Consider the following 24798-nt stretch of genomic DNA (forward strand, 5'->3'; position numbering starts at 1 on the left):
TTTCTTTTAGGCTTACCCTGTATAAATTGATAAAAAAATAGAAAACAATATTCCTGGCACCAATGGTACAAAATGTACTATAGGTTTGCATATATTTTAGACACCTTCATGTAATCTGAAGATTCATCGCAGGAGACCCAATCTATCCACATAATCTATCATAATCTCTCCTTGAACCTATTAACAAACAAAGCACTCACAACTGAATCTAGCAACCTATTCTGCTCATTCACAACCTTCCAAGCAAAGAGTCTAGTCCTCACACCCCCTACTAACCATCTTTATTGAAATTCCAGGAATGACCCCTTGTTCTGGTCCCTCTAGCCAAGTGCCAAAAGATTTCTCCTACATCTATCCTATAAAATCCTTTAAGCAACTTAAATGTTTATATCATATCCCCTCTTTTTCTTATCAACCAACTTCTGCAAACTACACACCTTCAATCTGTCCTCATAGGGAACATTCCACAGGTCATTCACCTCTGAATCCTGCCTAAGAATCTGCAATTCATTCACCTCTGTGTCCCACATTAGTGTCTGTCACATCGGTTAAAGCAATAACCTGACTAAGATGATATACCCTTGCAAAATGGTCACTCAGTAACTCAACTATTTTATCCACTTCAGTCTCCTCGTGACCATCATCACTCATTAAGGTTAATCTTCCATAGTCATTCTGGTCCCTCTAGCCAAGTGCTGAAACATTTCTCCTGCATCTATCCTATAACGTCCTGTATAAAATCCTTCTATAGTCATTCTTCATCTTATTTGCCAAAGGAAATCCCAACTCTTTGGGATTTCCTTTGGCTTCCTCAGCTAGATTTTTCTCATAATCTGATTTTGCCTTCCTTGCCATGCTGGTCACCTTTTTTTGCCTGAGGCCTGTACTGTTCACGAGTTTGCTTGGTCACCTTTCTCTTTATATACCCTCTGCAGCATTTTCTTCTTCTGCAGCTCATGCTTAATGATATTATTCATCCATTAAACTCCTGCTCGATTAACCCTTGTTATTATAGGTATGTAATTTAATTGCTTTCTCTAGATGATCCTTAACTATATCCTATGCACTACTAACATTTTTACCCTGCAGTGTTTTATGCTATGGTACAGATTTAAACTTTTTCCTAAGCATGTCATAATCACCCCTTGTAGTTCCACATATACTCCTTGATAGAATATTCCTCATGTTTACAATCTCCCAAGTTAAGACCGCATGGTCACTCATCAGTTGGAGGCAATGTTGTCACCTTGGATAGCTCTTCTGATCATATGACCAGGTCCAATACTCTCTTACCCCCTACTCCCCTCTATTATGTGCTGCCTTAAGTAATTATATCTTAGCAGGTGTATAAATTCTATTTCATTCCTATCATATGATCTTTTTTTCCTTCCAATCCATATCTCCATAGTTGAAATCCTACATAATAATCCCTCGACCTGTACTGATTGTACTAGTTTGGCAATGCATGTCTTCCAGATCATCTGTAGAACTCCCTTGCCTGTAGCAACAACCAACTATATATTTTGTCTTACTGGCTTTAATGTCACACCAAATTACTTCAAATGAACAGCCACCCTCCTGCTTGTCTCCTATTCTTTTTGGCTGAAATTCATCTTCTCTCATCAGCAGTATGCCTGCCCCATCCTGTCTTCCCTGAAAATACTAAACTCTTCACATTCAATCCCTGCAACTACATCATCTGCTGTTATCCAAGTCTCACTGATGCCAATAACTTTTGGCAAGGTTGCCTTAACCAATGTCAAAAACACCTCCCTCTTGTTCCTAATACTTCTGGCATTAATATATAGAAATTGCATCATCCCTTTAGTCCCCCATCTTTACTCTCTGAATTGACTATCCTAATCAATATTTTTGCTTGAAAGACTAGATTCCTCACTTGGTCATTCTCACACTCATTCTCTTCATGGGGGTGCCTTTACACAAACTCACTTGCTTTCACCCTAATTGATTAAGTTTCCCTAAATTTGCACAAAAAAGCATGCTCAGTGAACAAAACTCTCTCTCTCTCTCTCACTCCAGACACTAACACTAAAACTGTTTAGATGCAGTACATCATCATTGTCCTTCTTTCCATCAAAGAAAAACCACAGATCCATAAATTTTAAATCATTCCTTATGCACAATCTATGTATAGACTCGTTAGCTATCACTGCCCTCCCCCTCAGTTCTTCTCTATCATAACGTGGTAGGAGATATAGTCTTCACCTTCTCGCCCTTCAGTTTTGTTTCTTCTAACAACTCCTTTACATCCTCTCCTCATAGAATACTTCTCGCCTCTCAAATCATTTGTACCAACCAAAACAATCATTTCCTTCGACTTACCTTTTTGCATCCAGAGGAGCTAATATCATGAATTTTTGCACCCAAAGAAAAGTGCCTCAGCAGGACTTGTTTCATCTCTGCCACTTCCTTGAACAGAGTGTGTGCTCTTGAATGTTACTTGCATCATTAGCACTGCTGCTATCTACTATATCAATGGATAGACACAAATGGATAGTTGGGAACAACTATCCATTTGTTCCCTTCATAGTTGGGAACAACATAAAAAAAAAAAAAAAAAGATAGTTTGCTAGTGTAAATTTTGTTTAGCATAAGTCTTTAAATATTCCAGAAGGGACTTTAGATCAGCATCATTCCTTATAACTTCCCAACTTTCCATCATTGTAAACAAATTAATATCCCTGTTATCCATAAGATATCTCATTAACAAATAAACTTGAGATTTTAAAATTTTAAGGGTATATATTTTCTGTATACATTTGGTAAGTGTGCAAAATTTGCACTTGGATATACGGAAGTGTTAGGCCGTGTTGGTAAAATTTTGCATGGGGAAGGGATGAAATTTGGAATTTAAGGGTAATGGGTGGCAGAAATATGAAATACATGGGATGTATTGAAAGAACTGTGAATACCATATTGCCGATTCTGTAATAAGGAAGAACTTGCATGTAGAAATGAGGACGTGGTTGTACTATTGTATGCAAATTTCATCGATGGAGAGGTTCTGTGGTTGTTTTTTTTTCAGGACTTTGGAATGCTTGTTATGAGGAAAAGTTAAGGAAATGTATAATCATAGAGCAGGTAGTCAGAGAAAAGATGAAATGATATGGAATTTGGTCAGGGTTTTATAAGATTAAAACAGGAAATTATATATAAAGTGTGTTGGGGAGGGGGAAAACCAACCATTGAAGTTGTATAAGAGTGTGATGAGTAATAGAGTGAAAAGTAGATTAACTTCCTAGAGAGTCATGGATGAGTGGACTTCATCGCCATAGTGTGTTCTGAATGTGAGAAATATGAATGAGATTGAAATACAGAATAATAGGTGTATTATTGTTTGAGAGAAACTGTGTTGTAGCTATAGACTCTACTGTTAATGTTGTCATTATAGCCATTTGGTATCTCTGGACTAAAGAGTGAAACATTTTACCCAATAAATTGCATATGCTGTTCCAAGAGGGAAGGAGGACAAAATTTGCAGGTGTTGGATATTTTAACCCATGCCCACATTAGAACACCTGTCCAAATGATGTTCAAATACCACTCCTTGCAAGTATTTTTGGGCAGTGAAGGAGGAAGCGAGGAATAGATTTTTGGGATTTGTAGAGCGAGTTGCCAGAATACCATATAAGCTATATAACTGAGAGGAGACCTCCACATAGCCTTTAAAGGAATGCAGAGAAACCACCCGGGTTCTGACCTAATGTCCAATCCTCACCTTCTCATGGTGCACATTGTTAGGTATCTACCTGAATATTGAACGAATGAGGATGGGCTGACAATTTGGTATTGTGCCGACCAAATTGTATACTTATTGGCTTAAACCAAAACATAAAATCATGGTTCAGCATGACAGAATTTCATGCCGGCTGGGTGGCATCGCCCGGTTAAACAAGGTCCCCGTTGTTTTCGCCAGGGAAACAGGGCAAACAACAGAAAGTCAGCTACTGGAACAAATCCTAAAACTCACCCCAACCCAGCATCACCAGAGTTCAAGATTGGTATACTATAAATATAAGAAGCCTGAATGGCAAAGAAATGGAGCTAGCTGAGGAATTAGATAAGTACCAGATCGACATAATAGGAGTGATTGAAACAAAAAAGGCAAAAACTGGTGAGATCTTTCTGAGTAATAAATACAAAATTCTATATGCAGGCAATAACAATCAAGGAAAAGGAGTAGCCATAGTATTTAACACAAAATACGAGGCTAATCTTCTTGAATGGAAAGCAGTCTCAAGTAGAGTGATGTGGGCAAATATCAGAATGGGGAACTGGACAATGAGATTTGTTTGTGCCTATGGTCCCGCAGAAGGTTCTACTAAGGTTGAAGTGGAGGAATTTTTTTGATGGTTTAGAAAAAGCAACTGACACAATGAAAAAGGAAAAGTTGGTCCTTGTTGGAGATCTAAATAGCAGAGTAGGAAATGATTGTCAGAGCAAAGCTGATAATAATGGCAAATACCTGTTAGATTTCTGCTCAGGACATGGACTGGTTATTATTAACACAATTTTCCAAAATAAAAATGAACACAAATTCACATGGAGAGAAGAGGAAAGGAATAAGAAAAGTTTCATTGACTGTGTAATTGTTGATAGAGATGTTTTCTCCCTAGTGCAAGACACCAGAGTGTACAGAGAATTTGAAATCGGAAGTTATCACCATTTAGTCTTGAGAAGAATAAAATTGAATTGCATATTGAAAAGAAGATCATGTAAAAAATTTTAAAGCAAATTAAAGTTGAGCAACTCTCAGATGTGAACTATAGACTAAAATACACAAAGATTATTTAAAAAAAAAAATGAAAGAGTTTGAGAACAGGAAGCTATCCTCGGAGATTTAGTGGCAAGCCCTGAAGAAAACACTGATTGATTCAGCCAGAGAGGCATGCGGTGAGGTTGTCTGTAAATATAGGAAAATCAGAACTCCATGGTGGACACAGGAAGTTAAAGAGGCAGTGAAAGAAAAGAAGAAAGTATATCAAAAGTTCCTGACAAATAAGTCAGCTTGAGCTCTTAGAGAATACAGAGACAAATGTAAGAAAGCTAAACACTGTGTAAAACTAGCTAAACAAAAGTCATGTGAAGACTTTGGTAAGAATATAGAAAATAAATACCAAGGAGGTGGCAAGATATTCTAGAGGTTGTTGAAGAAGCTCAAAATGGAGGAAAGAGTGCTGTAAAAGGAATCAGGGATGATAAAGGTGACGTGAAAACTGGAGAAAAAAATATCCTTGAAATATAGAGTAATTACTTTGAAAAATTGCTAAATGAAACAAGCAGTGGCAATAAACACTGTCCAGGCATGAATTGAGGAATACATATACATACCTGAAGTCGAAAAAAGCCATCAAAAAGCCTGAAATGTGAAAAGGCAGCAGGAGTAGATATTCGACCAGAAATGCTCAAGTATGGCGGTATAAAAGTCTTACAGTCGCTGTACTGCATAGTTCAGAAGCCCTGGATAGAGGAACGGATTCCAGATGATTGGAGTCGAGCTCTCATAGTACCCATATATAAAAAGGGAAATAAAACTGAATGTGAGAACTACAGAGGTATTTCTCTACTGAGTGTTCCTGGTATGATATATGCAAGTATACTTGAGAAACGCTTCAGAAGGATTGTGGAAGAGAAGCTTTGGTGAAAAACAAACTGGATTCAGGCCAAATAGAGGCTGTCAGGATCAGATGTTCACTTTACGGCTTATAGTTGAGAAATTGTGGGAATATAAAAAGATCTGTATTTAAGTTTTGTTGATTTGGAAAAGGCATATGACAAGGTGCCAAGAGAGAGAAGCTATCCAAAATGCTACAGTTATATGCTGTCAATGGGGCATTATATCAAGCAATACTTAGTCTTTATTTGAATTGTAAGTCAGCAGTTAGAATTGAAGGAAGTACAGGAAGATGGTTCAATGTTAAATCTGGTGTGTAAGACAAGGATGTACATTATCCTCTCTGTTATTCATTATCTATATGGATTACATTATGAAGGAAAGTGGCATTAAACTGGATATCATAATTGGAGTTGTTAATCTCAGCTCTTTGCTTTATGCTATAAATAAATCCACTACAAGTCTGCAAGGTTCCCTAACTAAATTGAATAACTGTTGTAATGGATTTGGATTGATATAGTAAAAAGTGCCTTAGAAGATAGAAATACAGTAAAACCCCGAAGTTATGGTGGTGGGACCAACAAGATCTGTAGATCGAACTTCTTTGCTTGCTCACAAATTTTCATTCCGCCTTCAAAATCCTTAATAATGTTGAGTTTTGTTTCCAAAGTCAATGTTTTTCTTTTCTTGCTAGCTGTAGAAGAATTGGACTTGCTTCTTTTGGATGACATTATTATTTTTTATGTGATAAAATTTTTATCAAGAACATAACATTAAACATTCGCAAGGTTTGTGGACTATAAAAATTGTGTACGAATGGAGACCACGTGAAACACGTCAGTGCTTGTTCACAGCATGTGCGACACTGTCGAATGTGGCCAGCACCTGAAAGATACGACTAGTGGTGAGGCATGAAGCGGGATGAGGATACGTACATATAAAAAACCGCGTAACTCCGGATTTGTATAAGTCAGGGTAGCATAAGTCGTGGTATGACTGTATAAGATTTGATAATGTTGGAGTCTTGATAAGTAACAGACTGATTTGGAGGAAAATTGTATATACGAAGTTAATACTTATGTAAATTTTTCATGTATTACTATCATATCCTGTACACTCCCTTGAGGGTATATATCAGGAATTTGATGATGATTATAATATGATAAATATGTAGTGACTGAGACCATCCAAGATGAATCTCTAGAATCTTAGAGGTTTGATAGTAATTATAATATTAACAACACAGGGATTCAAGAGGAGTTATTATAATTTACTGTTGCAAATCTCAGGAAACTTAGGAAATATGGTATGTTTTGAAGAGTAGTAGCTGGTATGCCATCACTTCAGTAAAGAGGAAAAGATATAGAAGTAACCACTAAATACCTACATGTAATAGACAGATTCCATTTGTTCTGAATAATAAAAGCAGCTGAAGAATAAAGGTGGCTGACTATTATTTTGGTTTAGAACAAAAACTCTTGTGTATGTTATTATTATTATTGTACAGGCACCTCCATGTAGTCCAAAGACTCATCGCGGGAGACACAATCTATCCACCCATTAATAAACAAATCACTCGCAACTGACTCTGTCAACCCATTGCACTCATTCAGAACTCTCCACACAAAAAAGTCTAGCCCTTCCATCCCTATGCTGAAACATTTCCCCTGCATCTATCCTTAAAAACCCTTGAAGCAAGTTAAATGTTTCTGTCATATCCACTTGAAGAAAGAATTAAAACAAGAATATTTCGCAATTTTTTTATTATTATTATGTGATGCCTACATAGAGTCCAAAAACTCATCGAGGGAGGGCACACCTACTTTACAACTCTCTCCACTATTGAAATCCACCAACTACAACTAGCCGCAACTGCACAAACGCCATCTACTGCCCATCATCATCATCACAACCACTAGCATTTCCACAGACAATTACAAACGTCCATGCTCTTTTGGCTGGAGAGCGGATACACTAACCACTCGGCCAACCAGACCGGCAAATTAATTTCTTCACCTCTTTAATTTATGGTATAACCAAGTGGAAAAACTCTCAATATGTTTCTCTAATCCAGAGTATTTTCATAGTAAGGTGTGAAACCTTTTGGCTAACATGAAATTATATGGCAACATGTTGACTGTATTACTTCAACGTTGGTGTCACTTCTGGGTATGCTTCCCACTTATGTGTTGAAGTGGTTGCTTTCCCTGAGATATGAGCAGCTCAGCTCAGTGGCGGAGTGAGCCTGCCATTGGGCAGAGTCACTGCTGAGGATTCTTATCGGTGGTGGGGTGAGCCGGGCATTGAGTGAACTATTGCTGAGTTAAATGATCCTTTGGGTCACTCATTGTTGGGTGATCTGAGGGATTGCATGAGTTTTTGGAGAAGTATCCCTGCACTTAAATATACCTCAATAAAGGTTGAAACCGGTCAGGGTAGTAGCCCTTCCCATAATGCATAGTATTATACATGTCTGTAAGGATATGTGGTTTGCATTATGGGATACTAAAGCAAGTGATGTGAAGTCATTAGCCTCTATATATGAGTTGCCCAGTCGTGAAGTCACTTCATCTGCAAACTTTGTTTGCTTACACTTGAAGAAAGGATTAAACAAATAATATAATTTCTTGGCATCTTTAATTTATAGTTTAACCAAGTGGAAAAACTCTAAACATCTATCTCTAATCCAAAGTATTTTCATAATAAAGTGTGTTAGCTTTTGGCTGCTTGTATATGGAAACATCACTTCTGCATTACTTCAACCTTGATATCACTTCTGGGAGCTGGCTCCCACTGACGAGACCTGAATAAAGGTCAGAACCATTCTGGGTTAGTTAGTTAGTGACCTTTCCTATAATGCTTAGCATGATACATGTCCGTAAGGATATGTTCTTTGCATTATGGAATACTAAGGCAAGTGATATGAAGTCATTAGCCTCTACACACGAGTTACCTAGTTGTTAAGTTACTTCACATGCAAACTTTGTTTGTTTACACTTGGATAAAGGATTAAACCATGAATATAATTTCTTGGCATGTTTAATTTATCCTATAAATCTGTTAAAATGTTTGCTGCAGCTATTCAACAATATTCTTGACTCTTCATTCTTTCCTTTTAACACTTTTTTTTTTTGAACATTCACATTTGTATTTACTAAAAGAATGCAATCTGAAGGCCTTCAAATCCAGTATTAAGAAGTTTCTCGTGTCTCCTCAGTTTTCTTTTCATCCATACCAGTGCACTATAAGTTGAAATACACATTAAGCAGTGATATCTAGTGGTTAGAATTATATTTCAGCTTAAGAGGCATGAAGAAGAGTATTTGAGTAGCTTTTGAAAACAATATCTTTACTTGAGGTGTATTTTTGGAATACTTTGCCCAGCACTATGATTATGAATAAGAGAGATTTTCTGAGTAAAATTAGTTGTTTGTAAAATAGTGATGTTTTTTATTATTATTAAAATACACTGTATCCAGAAAAGAATGGTAATATTTTAGATGCAAATATTTTTTTCACCACTTGTTATTATTATTATGTGACGCCTCCAGGGAGTCCAAAGACTCATTGAGGGAGAATGTGCCAACATATTCGAACAATTGGTTCGAATATGTTGGCACATTCTAACTACTAACTGTGCTCAAACCTGCTTAACATTTTGCGAGCCATTAGTAGCAGAAACTCTACCGATCGACTAACCTTTGCTGGCATCTAAGGTAGTTGTTCACCTACTTTATGTATATTAATTTCTATCTCATTGTGATCAGTAATGTCAAGATAGTGACATTTCACAGGAAGTTCAGGCTAATTCCCCTGTTTAATAAATGTATCAAGAAGTAGTATAATTAATTTAAAGAAACTGCAGTTCTGAGAAATACAAATCTTAAGAATGTTGAAGACCTCTTGCTGTTTCCGGAAAGGTGGTTGGGTAGGCATGGTTCAGTTTACTCATATCCTTGACCTCTCACCCTTATATCCCCCCCCCCCCTTTATCCCCTATTGGTTAAAGTATATGTGTCCTTCACCAGAAGAGTTAAAACCAAAATTAGAGATTTGCAGCTCTAACTGTTTTGATAATGTTGGAGCTTGCATGGTTATGAGCTGAGTAGATTGAATGGAATGTATTCTGAGCTAAGTGAAACTTACATTGAACTTCCACCTCTGTACTGTCATTCACAATTTGTTACTGCTGTAGCTTAATATTTTAAATAAAAAATAATTGCATTTATATTATCAACATTATTTTGTGGAAACATTATATAATAACATGATTAATATGAATGTTTATATATTCTAGAACTTTATGTCCAATTGTTTTTACAACAAATGTCAGGTATAACTATAGTACTTGAATAATTAAAATATTTTTAGTTTGGATCTCTCAGAGTTGGCAAATGCAGCTAAAAAGAAACTTCAAGCAGTAAGTGATTTTAATATTTCTAAGATAAATTGACATGTATTTTGGGATTATGTTATATTTCACAAAGTTTGTTTGTTTGCTTTTTAAACTCCACAATGAACACAAAAATTAAAGAAGCCTTTGAATTTATAGTATAACCAAGTTTTTTTCACTTGGTTATACTATAAATTAAAGATACCAAGAAATTATATACTTGGTTTAATCCTTTATCCAAGTATATAATTTCTTGGTATCTTTAAATTAAAGAAGCTGTTCATGAAGAAGAAATATAAAGTTTGTTGCTAGTAGGTCAGGTCAGCAACATGTGCTGTTAGAGAAAATATAGGAAACCTGAGTTACATGTAAAACTAAATATCATAAACATATCAAATTATTTTGAAGACTGCTGAGAAAGCTTAAGAATGAAGGAAAATGCATGATAAAAGAGCGATCTTTAAAGATGATGTAAAATCTGGAGATAAGAATATTTTGAAAGTTGCATGACTGGTATATCCAGAATGACTTGAAAAGATGCCATATTTGGTCTCAAGAACTAAGTTTTCAGATTGACTACTCCTTAGCCTGGCCACTGTACTAATGGGCTTGACAACTTTCGTTGGGTAGAATCACATAAAGAAAAATAGGAAAAGAAAATATTACTGTGAAGAATTAGTAAATGTGGTAACATGTGATAGATGTCAGCAGACAGTATCTAGGATAATTGCATTCTTCTGCCTCTGTCTCATACACTACCTGTTTTACAGACAGTGTATGAGAAATATCTGTTCTACAGGTATTTCCAGGTTGATATTCAATAGAACTTTCATCCCATCCATTATGCCTCATTTCCTCTAATCTATAGCAACACATTCCAGCTATCCAGCATCTTCTTAGAGTTGATCTGCTGATTCACAGAACCTGTTACACCCAGTCATTAATTCACATGGAAAACACAAGGCAATAAGTAATGATATTTATTGAACGCCATATATTTCAGCCTGAATGTTACAGGCCATCATTAGTGGCAGTGATAGTTAATTACAAGATAGTATGGAAACAGTAGATTGATTTGAAACAATAAGAGCCATGTGATGTTATACATAAAATAACACAATGAGGAAACATATTATTAATTATTCATTGACAGTATTAAAAAAAATAACTTTAGTGATGTGTGATTAGAATAGGACTTTTCCATATCTTAGATAGTGAGAGAAAATTGCTCCGATTTATGTTTAACATCACACAACTCTTTTTGTTTAAAATCAATCCATTGTTCACGTTCTACCTCCTGATTAACTATCGTTGGCACTGATGATGGCCTGTAATATTCATGCTGAAATATATGGTATAAAATAAATATCATTACTTATTTCCTGTGTTGTTCATGTGAATTAAAACCTCTCATGTCATTTGTATCTCTTAAGAACAGTTACTCTCGTTCATCTTTCATTCTATCAACCACAGTTCTGTGGAACAGCTTCCCACAAAGTATTCCCCTATGATCTCTAGCTCTTTAAGAAGAATATCAACAAATTACTTTGCTCTTATTTTAAATCTATAGCCTTTCAGCTATAGATTAAAAAAAAAAAAAGGAGTTTTTGATAGTTAGATTGAAAGAGACGAAGGAATCAGAATGTGGAAAGAAGGTCAAATCTCAAATGATTGGGGTAGAGATCTCATTCTATCACTTGTATCAGTTTATAAAAAAAAAAAAGGTAAACAAAACTGACTGTGAGAATTATAGGTGAACTTCCATACTGATTTTATCTTACAGCAAATTACTCAGAAATCAAAAATGTAATAAAAATCTCTAATAAATTTAGTTTGATCCTTTATCCAAGTGTAAGCAAACAAAGTTTGTGCCTGAAGTATTTTCGGGACTGACGAGTCCTCAATAAAGATTGAAACCTGTCAGTGGGAGCCAGACCCAGAGATGGTGATATTTTCAGGACTGACGAGTCCTCAATAAAGATTGAAACCTGTCAGTGGGAGCCAGACCCAGTGGTGGTGATACTAAGGTGGCAGTAATGCAGAAGTCATATTTACCTATATGAGTTGCTAAAAGGTGTCTCACCTTATTATTAAATTACTCTGAATTTAGAAAAAGATGTTGGAAGTTTTTTCCCACTTGGTTAGACTATAATAAATTTAGTTTGATCCTTTATCCAAGTATAAGCAAACATAGTTTGCACCTGAAGTATCTTCAGGACTGACGAGACCTCAATAAAGATCGAAACTGGTCTTGGTATTGGCCCTTTCCTTAATGCATAGCATTATATATGTCTGCAAGGAGATGTGTTTTGCATTATGGGAGCTACTAAGACAAGTAGTGATGAGAGCTTGTCCACCTTTACCACGAGTTGCCTCAGTCCTGAAGATGCTTCAGGTGCCAACTTTGTTTTCTTACACTTGGATAAAGAATCAAACTAAATTTATTATAGTCTAACCAAGTGGAAACAAACTTCTAACATCTCTCTTAAAATCCAGAGTAATTTAATAATAAGGTGAGACACCTTTTGGCAACTCATATAGATAAATATGACTTCTCCATTACTTCCACCTTACTCTCACCACCTCTGGATCTGGCTCCCACTGATGAGACCTCAATAAAGGTCAAAACCTGTCTGGGCAGTGGCCCTTCCTTTAATGCATAGCATTATATAATAAGTTTAGTTTAATCCTTTCTCCAAGTGTGAGCAAATAAAGTTTGCGCCTGAAAGTATCTTCAGGATTGGAGTAAGGTAGTACAACACCGGGCAACTCATTGCAAAGGTGGAGAAAGTTCACATCTCTCCTGTCTCAGTATCTCCCATAATGCAAAGCACATCTTGCGGATATGTGTAATGCTGTGCATTAAAGCAAGTGCCACTACCCATACCGGTTTTGACCTTTATTGAGGTCTCTTCAGTGGGAGCCAGGCCCAGTAGTGGAGACACCAAGACAGAAGCAGTGAGACGTCATCCCAACCTATAGTAGTTGCCAAAGGGTGTACAACCTTATTAGTAAATTACTCTGGATTCAGAGAAAGATGTTGAGAGTTTATTTTTCACTTGGTTAGACTATAATAAGTTTAGTTTAATCCTTTGTCCAAGTGTGAGCAAACAAAGTTTGCGCAAACAAAGTATCTTCAGGACTGGGGTAAGATAGTACAACACCGGGCAACTTGTTACAAAGGTGGAGAAAGCTCACATCACTCCTGTCTCCAGTCCATTCTCCACTACTGGGCCTGGCTCCCACTGATGAGACCTCCAATAAAGGTTGAAACCAGTATGGGTAGTGGCCCTTGCTTTAATGCACAGCATTACACATATCTGCAAGGAGATGTGCTTTGCATTATGGGAGATACTGAGACAGGAGTGATGTGAGCTTTCTCCACCTTTGCAACGAGTTGTCCGGTGTTGTACTACCTTACCCCAGTCCTGAAGATACTTTCAGGCGCAAACTTTGTTTGCTCACACTTGGACAGAGGGTTAAACTAAACTTATTATAGTCTAACCAAGTGAAAAATAAACTCTCAGCATAGCATTATATATGTCTGCAAGGAGATGTGCTTTGCATTATGGGAGATACTAAGACAAGTGATGATAGCTTGGTCCACCTTTACCAATTTGCCTCAGTCCTGAAGATACTTCAGGTGCAAACTTTGTTTTCTTACACTTGGATAAAGGATCAAACTAAATTTATTATAGTCTAACCAAGTGGGAAAAAACTTCCAATAATAAAGATCTCTGTTTATCTTTTATTTTATTAATTTTTTTTTGTGGCTCCTCCTCACAAAAAAGCCCTAAACCTATAATACATTAGTACTTCTAATAGGATAAGGATTAGATAATTGATAATCTGGAATTAAACATGGAATTATTTTAAGTGACTTGCATCTGCATTAAGCAGGATGGTAGTCTCCCATAATTGAAATTTATCTAGCACTCTGAGACATCCATAGGTATCCAGGATTCAATCCATATCCTATTGGTTGAAGAGTAGATCATTAATTACTTGGCAAACCAGACTGCAACACTATATTATTAAAAAAAATAGTATTGAATGTGATATTCAAATAGAAGCTGTTAAGCTTAGTTCTTTATTCTACATTACTGACAATATCCCCTTAAATAAATCTCCTATAAGGTCTTTGATAGTCTTTAGTAAATTTAAATAATCACTCCAAAAAGTTTGGTATGAAAATGAGTAAAGAAATATTTAAAATGTGAAAATATACAACAAAATATCAAACACCAACAGCATTTTTAACCTATTTAGGTTACAAATTTGTGCCTATTACTTATTTTATTACATATCTTAATATGTAATAAAATAAGTAAATGTGAAAAGTCAACTCAATGGCTGAGCAAGTGGGGAGGGGGGATGGGGGAGGCTTTAAAGTTCTGATAAACAACTAGAACAAAAATGATATTAAGCAACTCTTCTTATATATCATAAAAGTATGTGTTTTTTCTTGTGGTTATATCAAGTGCTTTAATATCATTTTTGTTCTAGATATTTATCAGAACTTTTCACTTCCCCTTGTATATAAGACATTGTTCAAAATAGTTATGAATACTCTTCCAAGGACTTTTTGTAAAGAATCTATTTAGACACTTATAGTTAAATACTCATCATTTCTCTCTCTCTCTCTCTCTCTGGCCTTCACAAGCTTCCTAACACCTGACCTAGCTAGCTTTCAGAGATGATCCTGATTTCCACCTTCAATTCTATAAGCTGCAGAATATCTTATTTGTGTGTATACTGTAAAATTCTCTTACAAGTGCATATGTTCTTATCATATCTCCTCCATTTATTCCTCAGACTTTGAAGATCACATTCCCTCCTGTCTGCATATGCACAGTTCCACCATTTTCATTACTTGCTGCTGAATATTTTCAGCTGTCTCCCCATCTGTTTACAACCCAGGTAGTCATATATAATGTGGTCTTAACAAAGCCTTGAAAAATAGAAGTTTTTTTATTCCGAACAGTCTCATCCATTTTCTATTGGAGATTAACCAATACATCGCTATTGGAGATTTCCACTTAAGTTGGATTTAATTCCTCTGCACTCATTAGTGATATACTCTGTCCATGTCTGTATACCATGAATATACTGAAACAGTCACATTCTATTCCTGTAATAATATCGTTCTCTGCCATTGAGGTCTCATTAATGCCTCTAATTTTTGTTTTTGCTGCATCTGTCAAATCTAAGAACTTCTTTTCTTTACTTCTGATGCTTTTCTGATATTAGTGTATACACATTGTATAGAATCTTTGAATCCAATTCCTCTTCCTGTAATTTTCAAAATTTTTTACTACATAATTTAATGCACGTATCTACTCTTTCATGAAATATTCCAGTCATATCTAGATTCTCTGGCAATTCACATTTCACTCTTTCACTAAAGAACAGTTTCGCTAAGTGCCTAACTCCAAAATCTTGCAAGTACAAATCCTTTTGACTATCAAAGTCACCCCATACATCTACATGCTGTGCACCACTTCTACAGGTTATAAGTAGTGAATAGAGTTGAATTAGAAATAGTTGATGAAAGACTAGAGACTACAATTAGGTTCAAGCAGGATGAAAATTCATACTGAAAACAAAAATATGTACAGGTGTTTTTACAAAGAATCATTTGATGATAACCAATGATAGGCTCACTTCCTGTTAGAGTACAAAATCCATTTTTCATCACAAGCAAGCAAGTAATCCAATCATGGCTACTTTTTATGATGTGAAAGAAGTGAAGACAAATGGAAGCTAAGCAAATGGGTCCCACATGCAGATGACAATAAATCTCAGAGATTTTCCCAGTTGATGCAAGTGTAAACGAATTGTTTCACATGTAGGAATTATTTTTACCTTGGGTATAAATATGTTAAAGATACCAAGTAATTTTAAACCTGGTTTTACTCCATTTCCCAAGTAAACAAACAGACTAAAAGTCAAGTTTGCGCCTGCAATTGATGCAAGTCTAACTGATCCCACAGGTAGTGCAGGACCAGGGCAACTCGTGGCAAAGGTGGAACAAGCTCCGATCACTAATCTTAATATTTACCCTTAATGCCAAAACACATCTCCAAGAAGGGGATATATGATGTTTTGTATTAAAGGCAAGGGGCCACTACCCAGACCGGTGTGGGTAGTGGCCCCTTGCCTTTAATACAAAACATCATATATCCCCTTCTTGGAGATGTGTTTTGGCATTAAGGGTAAATATTAAGATTAGTGATCGGAGCTTGTTCCACCTTTGCCACGAGTTGCCCTGGTCCTGCACTACCTGTGGGATCAGTTAGACTTGCATCAATTGCAGGCGCAAACTTGACTTTTAGTCTGTTTGTTTACTTGGGAAATGGAGTAAAACCAGGTTTAAAATTACTTGGTATCTTTAACATATTTATACCCAAGGTAAAAATAATTCCTACATTTATTTATATCTCCTCCAGAGATTTTTATTTAATAAGGTTAAAACACCTTATGGTAACTTGTTTTGGCGAAATATTTACAAGCTCGGTATGACTAAATCTTGGTATTTCTAGCCTAGCTCCCACTGACGAGACCTCAATAAAGGTCGAAACCGGTCTGGGTAGTGGCCCCTTGCCTTTAATACAAAACATCATATATCCCCTTCTTGGAGATGTGTTTTGGCATTAAGGGTAAATATTAAGATTAGTGATCGGAGCTTGTTCCACCTTTGCCACGAGTTGCCCTGGTCCTGCACTACCTGTGGGATCAGTTAGACTTGCATCAATTGCAGGCGCAAACTTGACTTTTAGTCTGTTTGTTTACTTGGGAAATGGAGTAAAACCAGGTTTAAAATTACTTGGTATCTTTAACATAGAATTGTTTCACAACTCACATTAAACATTTGTGAAAAATTCTTGACATGTTAATGTGGAATTATTTCCAACAGCAGCATAATTCTTCATTATCAATAACGAATGGTCTTCCTGAATATGGTGCATCTTCAAGTGATTCATCACCAGAAACAAATTTTTTTAAACCATTTCTGCAGTGTTCTGCTACTGCAATTCTTTTCTAAATGCCACACATATCTTACAGGACACTTCTGAAGCCTTTGAAATGACTTTAAATGCACTGATTGACCTATGCATATCTGTGCCTTATAACACACACACACAAAAAAAATTGTACTCTGCAAACCACTACAAAATAAAATAAGTCATCGAACTTTTTTGGTTACTTGATATATGTGGGTCATTATACACAGAAATATATAGTCTATATTTATTCTACAAGTCAGCAGTTAGAATTGAAGATCGTACAGGAAGATGATTTGATGTAAAATCAGTTGTAAGATGAGGGCACATATTATCTTGACTATAATTACTTGTCTGTGGATCACATGAAGGAAAGTGTCATGATACTTGATATAAGAATTCAAGATGTTAATCTTTCTTTCTTTCTTCTTCTTCGCGTTATTCCCGCTTCCTATGCAGGGTCCGCGTGTTACTTAGATGCGACATCTTGTTGTTAGTACTACTCCCAACCGACCCGTCACCTGGTCTGCCGCTGGGGGGGGATATATTTTGGACTGTAGAGGCGTATGTTCACTGGCCGGTTTGCCTGCTTGCGGGATGAAAAACGCCAGATAAACTGGCGGAAAAAACCCTACTGACTGCACCCAAGACCGGCTAACTTGGCTATGCCTGAGGAAGATCCTCAAATTCCTCACGTCTACAACGGGATTCGAACCTGGGACACTCCTTCCCCAGGCATATGGTTGCGAAGCACAAAGCCACTAGGCTAACCGCGCGGTTAATCTCACCTCTTTATTCATAGGATGCTGTGCTATTAAATACATCCAATACAAATCTTAATGTGTCAATAAACTAAATTCAGTAACTACTGTAACATGTTTTTCATGAAAATAGCTATAAAATGAAAGACAGTGAAAACAGATAGTAGGTTGTAAACAGGAACATAGAATGAAATCAACTGCATTCTGAATAGATCTGTTGAAGATATAAAATATTTCAGTTATTATTATTATCTGAAATCTTCAAGGACTCATTGAAGGAAGCTATATGTCACTCAAACCAGCTATCATACCTTCTCTTAAACTCATTCACACTAGATGCATTTGCTACCTCTAAAGGCCAACAGTTCCACCCACTCAGTGCTCGGAGAGAAAAATCTTACTCTTAACTACAAGCAAATTTAACTCCCATGAATGCCCCATGTTCTCTCCCTACCTCCCATATAACAAAAAATTTCATCAGATAATATCTGCTAACATCCATTCAGACATTTGTAGACCTCTATCATATCACCACCTCTTTCTCCTGTTAACCAGTCTATAGTCCACATACTCTCAATCTATCCTCATAATCTGAATTTCATAGTCCTGATATAATTTTTGTAACTTTTCTTTGCAATCTTTCCATAGCTTTTTTATCCTCTTGGAACCTAAGAGATGAATTTTGCACACAATAGTCCAAGTGCTATCTTATAAGGCCTTATAAAGATGCAAAATGACTTCCTTATCCTTACCTGTCAAGGTTTTGATATTGCAATTATCTTCTGAGTTGTATTTGCAGTTTTTGCTATGTGTGACTTTGAACTTCAAATTCCTGTCCACCATTATGTCAAGATCCCTAGCTTCATCAGTTTCTTGTAGCATAACCCCACTAATATAATATTCCTTTGGAAATCTCATCATGCCAAAGTGCATAACTTTACGTTTACTAATATTAAACTGATAGTCATTTTCATTTGCCCAAATTTCTAGCCTGTTAACTCATTCTGTAAGTGCTGGATATCAGTAGCATTCTTGATTATCCTGGAATCCTGGACAATATCCTGGAATTGTCCTATCTTCGCATCAGCAGCAAACACTTGCTCATCTTCTGTTAGACCCTTCCTAATGTTATTAATGTACAGATTGAAAACAAATGCCCGCACCCAATCCTTGGGCCTTTTATGGAAGAGTTTATATTCCAAACCCTTAATCTCCAGTTTATGCAAATCTTTCATGCGGTATCCTATCAAATGGCTTAGCAAAATCCAATGTCATAATGTATTCATTCTCTTTATCCAGCTTGGCTGTAATGTTGTTATAAAAGATTAACAAATTTCTAAAACATGAATTCCTTTTAGTAAAGTGATGCTATTCTTTGTAGAGTTTAGCTTGTCTCTCAACAGATTTCTATACATGCATTCTTACCAACTTCTCTAAAATCTTCATCACTACACCAGAGATGCTGATAGGGTGATAGTTAGTCATATTGGTTTTTGCACTGCATTTCTACAGTGCCACCATTATACATTCCTTCCATTTCTGTGGTATCTTTCCTGAGCTGAGACTTGAGTTATACAAACATGTGAAAGGCCTAGCCAATTTCCCCTTCCATGTGGGGCACCTGTTCATGATGGAGGGGGGGGGGACCTCCCATTGATGATACTGGCCCTTTTCATTCTTCCTCTTTTTCTTTGCTTTACTTACCATATACTTGGCTCTGCTTCTCTCGAGTCTTTTTCACTACCCTTTTTTCCAGACCATCATCACTGGGATCCAATGCCCTGCCGCCATGTTTGCTGTGCGACCCGGAAAGGGGGAACCTGGTAGTCTTGCGCTACTTTGGTCCCTACTTCGGCAAGACAGGCAATCCTGGATGGCCCAGCCAGGATCGCCTGCAAGGATCAACGGTGTTGCAGTAAGTCTCTCACCCATGGTCCGGGGTCGGGATCCTAGACCTGCTGTAGTGCCGGTATAGCGTCCAGGATGGACTCTAACAAAGTCCCAACCAAGTACTGATACCTTTGATACAGCATAGGGAAACAGAAGCAAGAAACAAAAGATATCGGATACTAAAATAAATGTATCAACCTTTTAATTATACTTGCAACAGTGAAAAACCAATTGGGAAAATGTCACCCTTCTTTATTCAAAAAGGTTTAGGATGCCAGGACCTCCCAAAACTGTTAAGAAATTGCATTCTGCTGATATCCTCGTGGAAACACTGTGTCAGCAACATTCCGAGAAACTACTGAGAGCAACGACAATAGGTGGAATACAAATCGCAGTAACACCTCATAGAACATGCAATTCCAGAAGAGGAGTGATATCAGAATGGGATCTGCTTGATGCTCCTGATGAGGAGATATGTTCAGAGCTTAAAGATCAAGGAGTGACTGGTGTAAGGCACATCCTGATATGTAGGGATGGTCACCTTGTTTCAACCAAGAACATCATCCTTACTTTTAATACACCTAGGCCTCCAACATCTGTAAAAGCAGGGTATCACAGCTGTCTTGTTAGAATGTACATCCCTAACCTGCTGAGATGCTTTAAACGTCAGAGATATGGACATGCCCAAACTGCCTGTCGTGGTTCTACTCCCTGTGCCCAATGTGGTAGTAAAGAACATGATAACAAATCTTGCTGTGCAAAAAAAAGCTAAATGTGTCAACTGTCAGGGAGATCATCCAGCTTACTTCCATGCATGTCAAAAATGGAAAGATGAAAAAGAGATACAAAAAATTAAAACAGAACAAAACATAATATATCAGGATGTAAAAAAAAAGAAAGCTGTCCACCATTACACCTGTTCTGAGATCCTCTTATGCTGAAAAAGTAACAATTAAAAAAGTGCCAACAGCAACTCAAACATGTATGTCTGATCCACCGTCTGATAATTTCACTATACCTGAACTTTATGATCTTAACAGATCTTAACAGAGAAGCAAGTGCTTCTCTGTTAAGTACATTAATTACTTGTCTATAATCACAAGACCTATGGCCTTACTCCAGAGACAACTTCAAAAATGGTCCCAGTAGATGAAAACTCACCTGTCAAAAAAAATTATGGTGGAGACTTCGCTCAAAGATAAACCACTAGACACTTGCACAGAAAAAAATGGATAACTCAGTATCCACTGAAAGTAAACTAAACCTACCAACTGACCCTAACACATTTGATGTTTCGAACACTCTACCAGTGGAAGAGATGGACACTGGCCATCCATACCTCCCTAAAATGATGGATAAATATAAATCTGACAAAGGTAAGCCCTCAACCTCTCGAAAACCAGACAAGTCAATAAAATCAAAACAATAGGAAAATTTTTACAATGGAACTGTCACGAGATCTGTCAAAATATTGATGATATCAAGATGTTGTTGCAGAAACACAAACATTTCTGTTTCTGTCTACAGGAAACTTACTTAAGACCCAATGAGGACCATAGCGTTAGGAATTTCACTGTTGTACATAAGGACAGAACTGGAAGTGGTCCTGCTCATGGAGGAGTAGCTATCCTAGTGGGCAGTCATATTCCTTTCCATCATGTCCAGCTTAATACTACTCTGGAAGCAGTAGTGATTTGGCTCTCTGTGGGATTTCTTGTTACAGTATGTTCAATTTATTTACCACCGAGTGCTGAGTTAAATGAAATTGATCTTAATAATCTTATCTTGCAACTGCATGAACCCATACTTTTGATGGGTGACTTTAATGGTCACAATACTCTGTGGGGTACTACACACTAACAGACAAGGTCGAATCATTGAAAGAGTCCTTGATAATAATAATCTCTCCCTTTTAAACAATAAAGTTAATACTTTCTTTCATATGCCTACCTGTTCATATTCTGCAGTTGATCTTACAATCTTCTCCGCTTCCATTCTATAACTTCTCACATGGGACGTTGAAGAGAACATATACGGAAGTGATTACTTCCCTGTTCGATGCATAATGTCCTCACAAGAACCATGTTCACCCACACGAGTACCTATATGGAAAATGGACCAAGCTGTTTGGAATAGTTTTTCTCATCTTACAAAATTTAATGCTGATACTTTCCGTCAAAAACCTATCAATGAAGCAGTAAAGTATATAACAGAGTGCATTGTCCAGGCAGCATTAGCATCCCCAATCCTGAAAACATCATCTCGATTTCCATTCTATCCAAAACCTTGGTGGAACACAGAATGTCAGACAGCCAAAAAAGATCCACACAGAGCATGGGGCATATTTCGTAGATACCCACCACATCAAACTTAATAGCTTTCAAGCGTGCTCAATCCAAAGCATGTTATGTGAGATGTCAGAGTCAAAAGCAATCATGGATCGAATTTACTACATCAGTTAATTAAATGGGTACTTAAGGGTCAAAGCTGTATAACTGAGAGGAGACCTCCACATGGCCTTTAAAGGAATGTGAAGAACTGACCAGGGCTTCTGATCTAATGTCCAGTCTTCACCTTCTCGTGGTGCACCCTGCTGGGTATCTACCTGGATACTGAACAAATGAGGATGGGTTAGCAATTTGGGATTTAGCTCACCAAATTTTATTCTTATTGGCTTAAACCAAAATACAAAATGATGGTACAACATGACAAAATTTCATGCCGGCTGAGGCATTGCCCAGTTAAACAAGGCCCCCCCCGTTGTTTTCGCCAGTGTTGGATCCTACTTGTTCTTGTTGTTTCAAGGATACTTGCGACATAAGGCTAAATGATATAATCATGTAATCACAAGAAAGATATTTATTTAACCAAATATTTCGGTCTGGAAATAGTAGACCATCGTCAGTGGTAATACAAGAACAGTTTAAAAAATACAGGCTAGAATACTAACAATAGATCGTTAAAATTATAACACGGCGCGTGATGTTAAATCACTAAGTATGAAACGGAATATTTTGAAGTACAAACATGATTGAATTTGCTATTAAAAAAAAAAAAAAAAATTAATGAGTAATCTTGATTAGATTTTCCCAGATTTTTGATATAGATATACAGTCATTACGATTCAGGTTGGGGCGATGGAGCAAGGCCTCCACGCTTTCCTTGAACAAACGTTCGAACCTATAACGGGATCTATGTAAGAGGCGAGTCTTGGACCAAAGGATGCTGTGGTTAGTTTCAATCCTGTGTTGAGCCAATCCAGACTTTTCAGGTTTGTTGTGAAGAATGGATGATTGATGTTCTTGGATTCTTTTTTCAAGAGAACGTCCGGTTTGTCCAAAATAAAAGAGATCACAGTTGCATGGAATTTGATAAACTCCAGGAAGAGATAAAGTTGAGTGTTTGTCTTTAGGAGAAGGAAAATGAGAAGACAATTTGTTAATAGGTGAATATGTAGTTGTTAAATCATATTTCTTTAAAATTCTTGCGATAGGTTCTGAAATACCGGATATATAAGGAATAGGCACTTGTTGTTTTGTAGAGGATTATAAGAATTGAGAAGACGTTGAGTACTTTTTTCAGAAAAGCCATTGAGTTTCGTGTGTTGTTGGATAGTAGAAAGTTCTTTCTGTAGATAATCAAAAGTAGAACGATTAGTTTTGGCTCTTCTGATGAGGCATTTTAAAATTCCTGTTTTTTGACATGGATGATGGGCTGATTCTTTAAGAATATAACAACCTGTGAATGTTGGTTTCCTGTATACTGTAGTTGTAAGAATATTTGAAAGTGATCGGATGAGGAGAACGTCTAAAAAAGATAAGTGGTTGTTTTCTTCTAATTCCATAGTAAACTTTATGCGATGATTCAAGGAATTAATACTGTTTAAAAAGGAAGGTAAAGCGTTTTTGCTGTGAGGCCAAATAGTAAATATGTCATCTATATATCTTACCCAAAAAGATGGTTGAGGGAAAATAGATGCGAAGAGGACTTTTTCTAAATGTTCTAAATAAAAGTTGGCTAAAGCCGGAGAAAGAGGACTTCTAAAGACAACTAAAGAAATTAAATTCTGTCCTTGATGAAGTCATCAGTTTGGATAAAGACACAATTGAAAGACTTTAAACTCATTTTGCAAGACCTCGTGGATTTTATGGCCTTCCAAAAATCCATAAGATTCACTATCCTCTTTGTCCAATAGTAGATTGTATTGATTCTCCTACTTACTGTATAACCAAATATCTAGCTAAATTATTGAAATCTCACATTGGCAACTCTAATTCTTTTATAAAAAAACTCCTCAGATTTCTTAGAAAAATTAAAAAATGTCTCATTACAACCTACAGATCTTATGGTTAGTTTTGATATAGAATCTTTATATACCAATGTACCTCTCAAGTAAACTTTAAAATTACTTGCTGACATCTTTCTTCAAGATATTATAAAACAATTTGATTTCGTAATACATTCTGGATATTTCGTATATCAAAACAAATTTTATAGCCAAGTAGAAGGAACGGCCATGGGAAGTCCTCTTTCTCCAGCTTTAGCCAACCTTTATTTAGAACATTTAGAAAAAGTTCTTCGCATCTATTTTCCCTCAACCATCTTTTTGGGTAAGATATATAGATGACATATTTACTATTTGGCCTCACAGCAAAAACGCTTTACCTTCCTTTTTAAACAGTATTAATTCCTTGAATCATCGCATAAAGTTTACTATAGAATTAGAAGAAAACAACCAGTTATCTTTTTTAGACGTTCTCCTCATCCGATCACCTTCAAATATTCTTACAACTACAGTATACAGGAAACCAACATTCACAGGTCGTTATATTCTTAAAGAATCAGCCCATCATCCATGTCAAAAAACAGGAATTTTAAAATGCCTCATCAGAAGAGCTAAAACTAATCGTTCTACTTTTGATTATCTACAGAAAGAACTTTCTACTATCCAACAACACTCAATGGCTTTTCTGAAAAAAGTACTCAACTTCTTCTCAATTCTTATGATCCTCTACAAAACAACAAGTGCCTATTCCTTATATATCCGGTATTTCAGAACCTATCGCAAGAATTTTAAAGAAATATGATTTAACAACTACGTATTCACCTTTCTAG

General features: G+C 36.5%; 1 protein-coding gene across 1 annotated transcript in view; it reads left to right on the forward strand.

Annotated features, from left to right (window-relative positions):
- Positions 1-24798, forward strand: part of Git (ARF GTPase-activating protein GIT1) — a 707749-nt gene that overhangs the window by 285947 nt on the left and 397004 nt on the right. The window contains exon 10 of the mRNA XM_090400625.1: positions 10007-10055. Coding sequence (XP_090256751.1) covers positions 10007-10055 — 49 coding nt within the window. The remainder of the gene's footprint in view (positions 1-10006; positions 10056-24798) is intronic.

This window comes from Typopeltis vanoorti, chromosome 1, assembly GCF_054136105.1.
Source record: "Typopeltis vanoorti isolate ZY-2024b chromosome 1, IOZ_Tvanoo_1.0, whole genome shotgun sequence".
In the NCBI taxonomy this organism is placed as follows: Eukaryota; Metazoa; Arthropoda; class Arachnida; order Uropygi; family Thelyphonidae; genus Typopeltis; species Typopeltis vanoorti.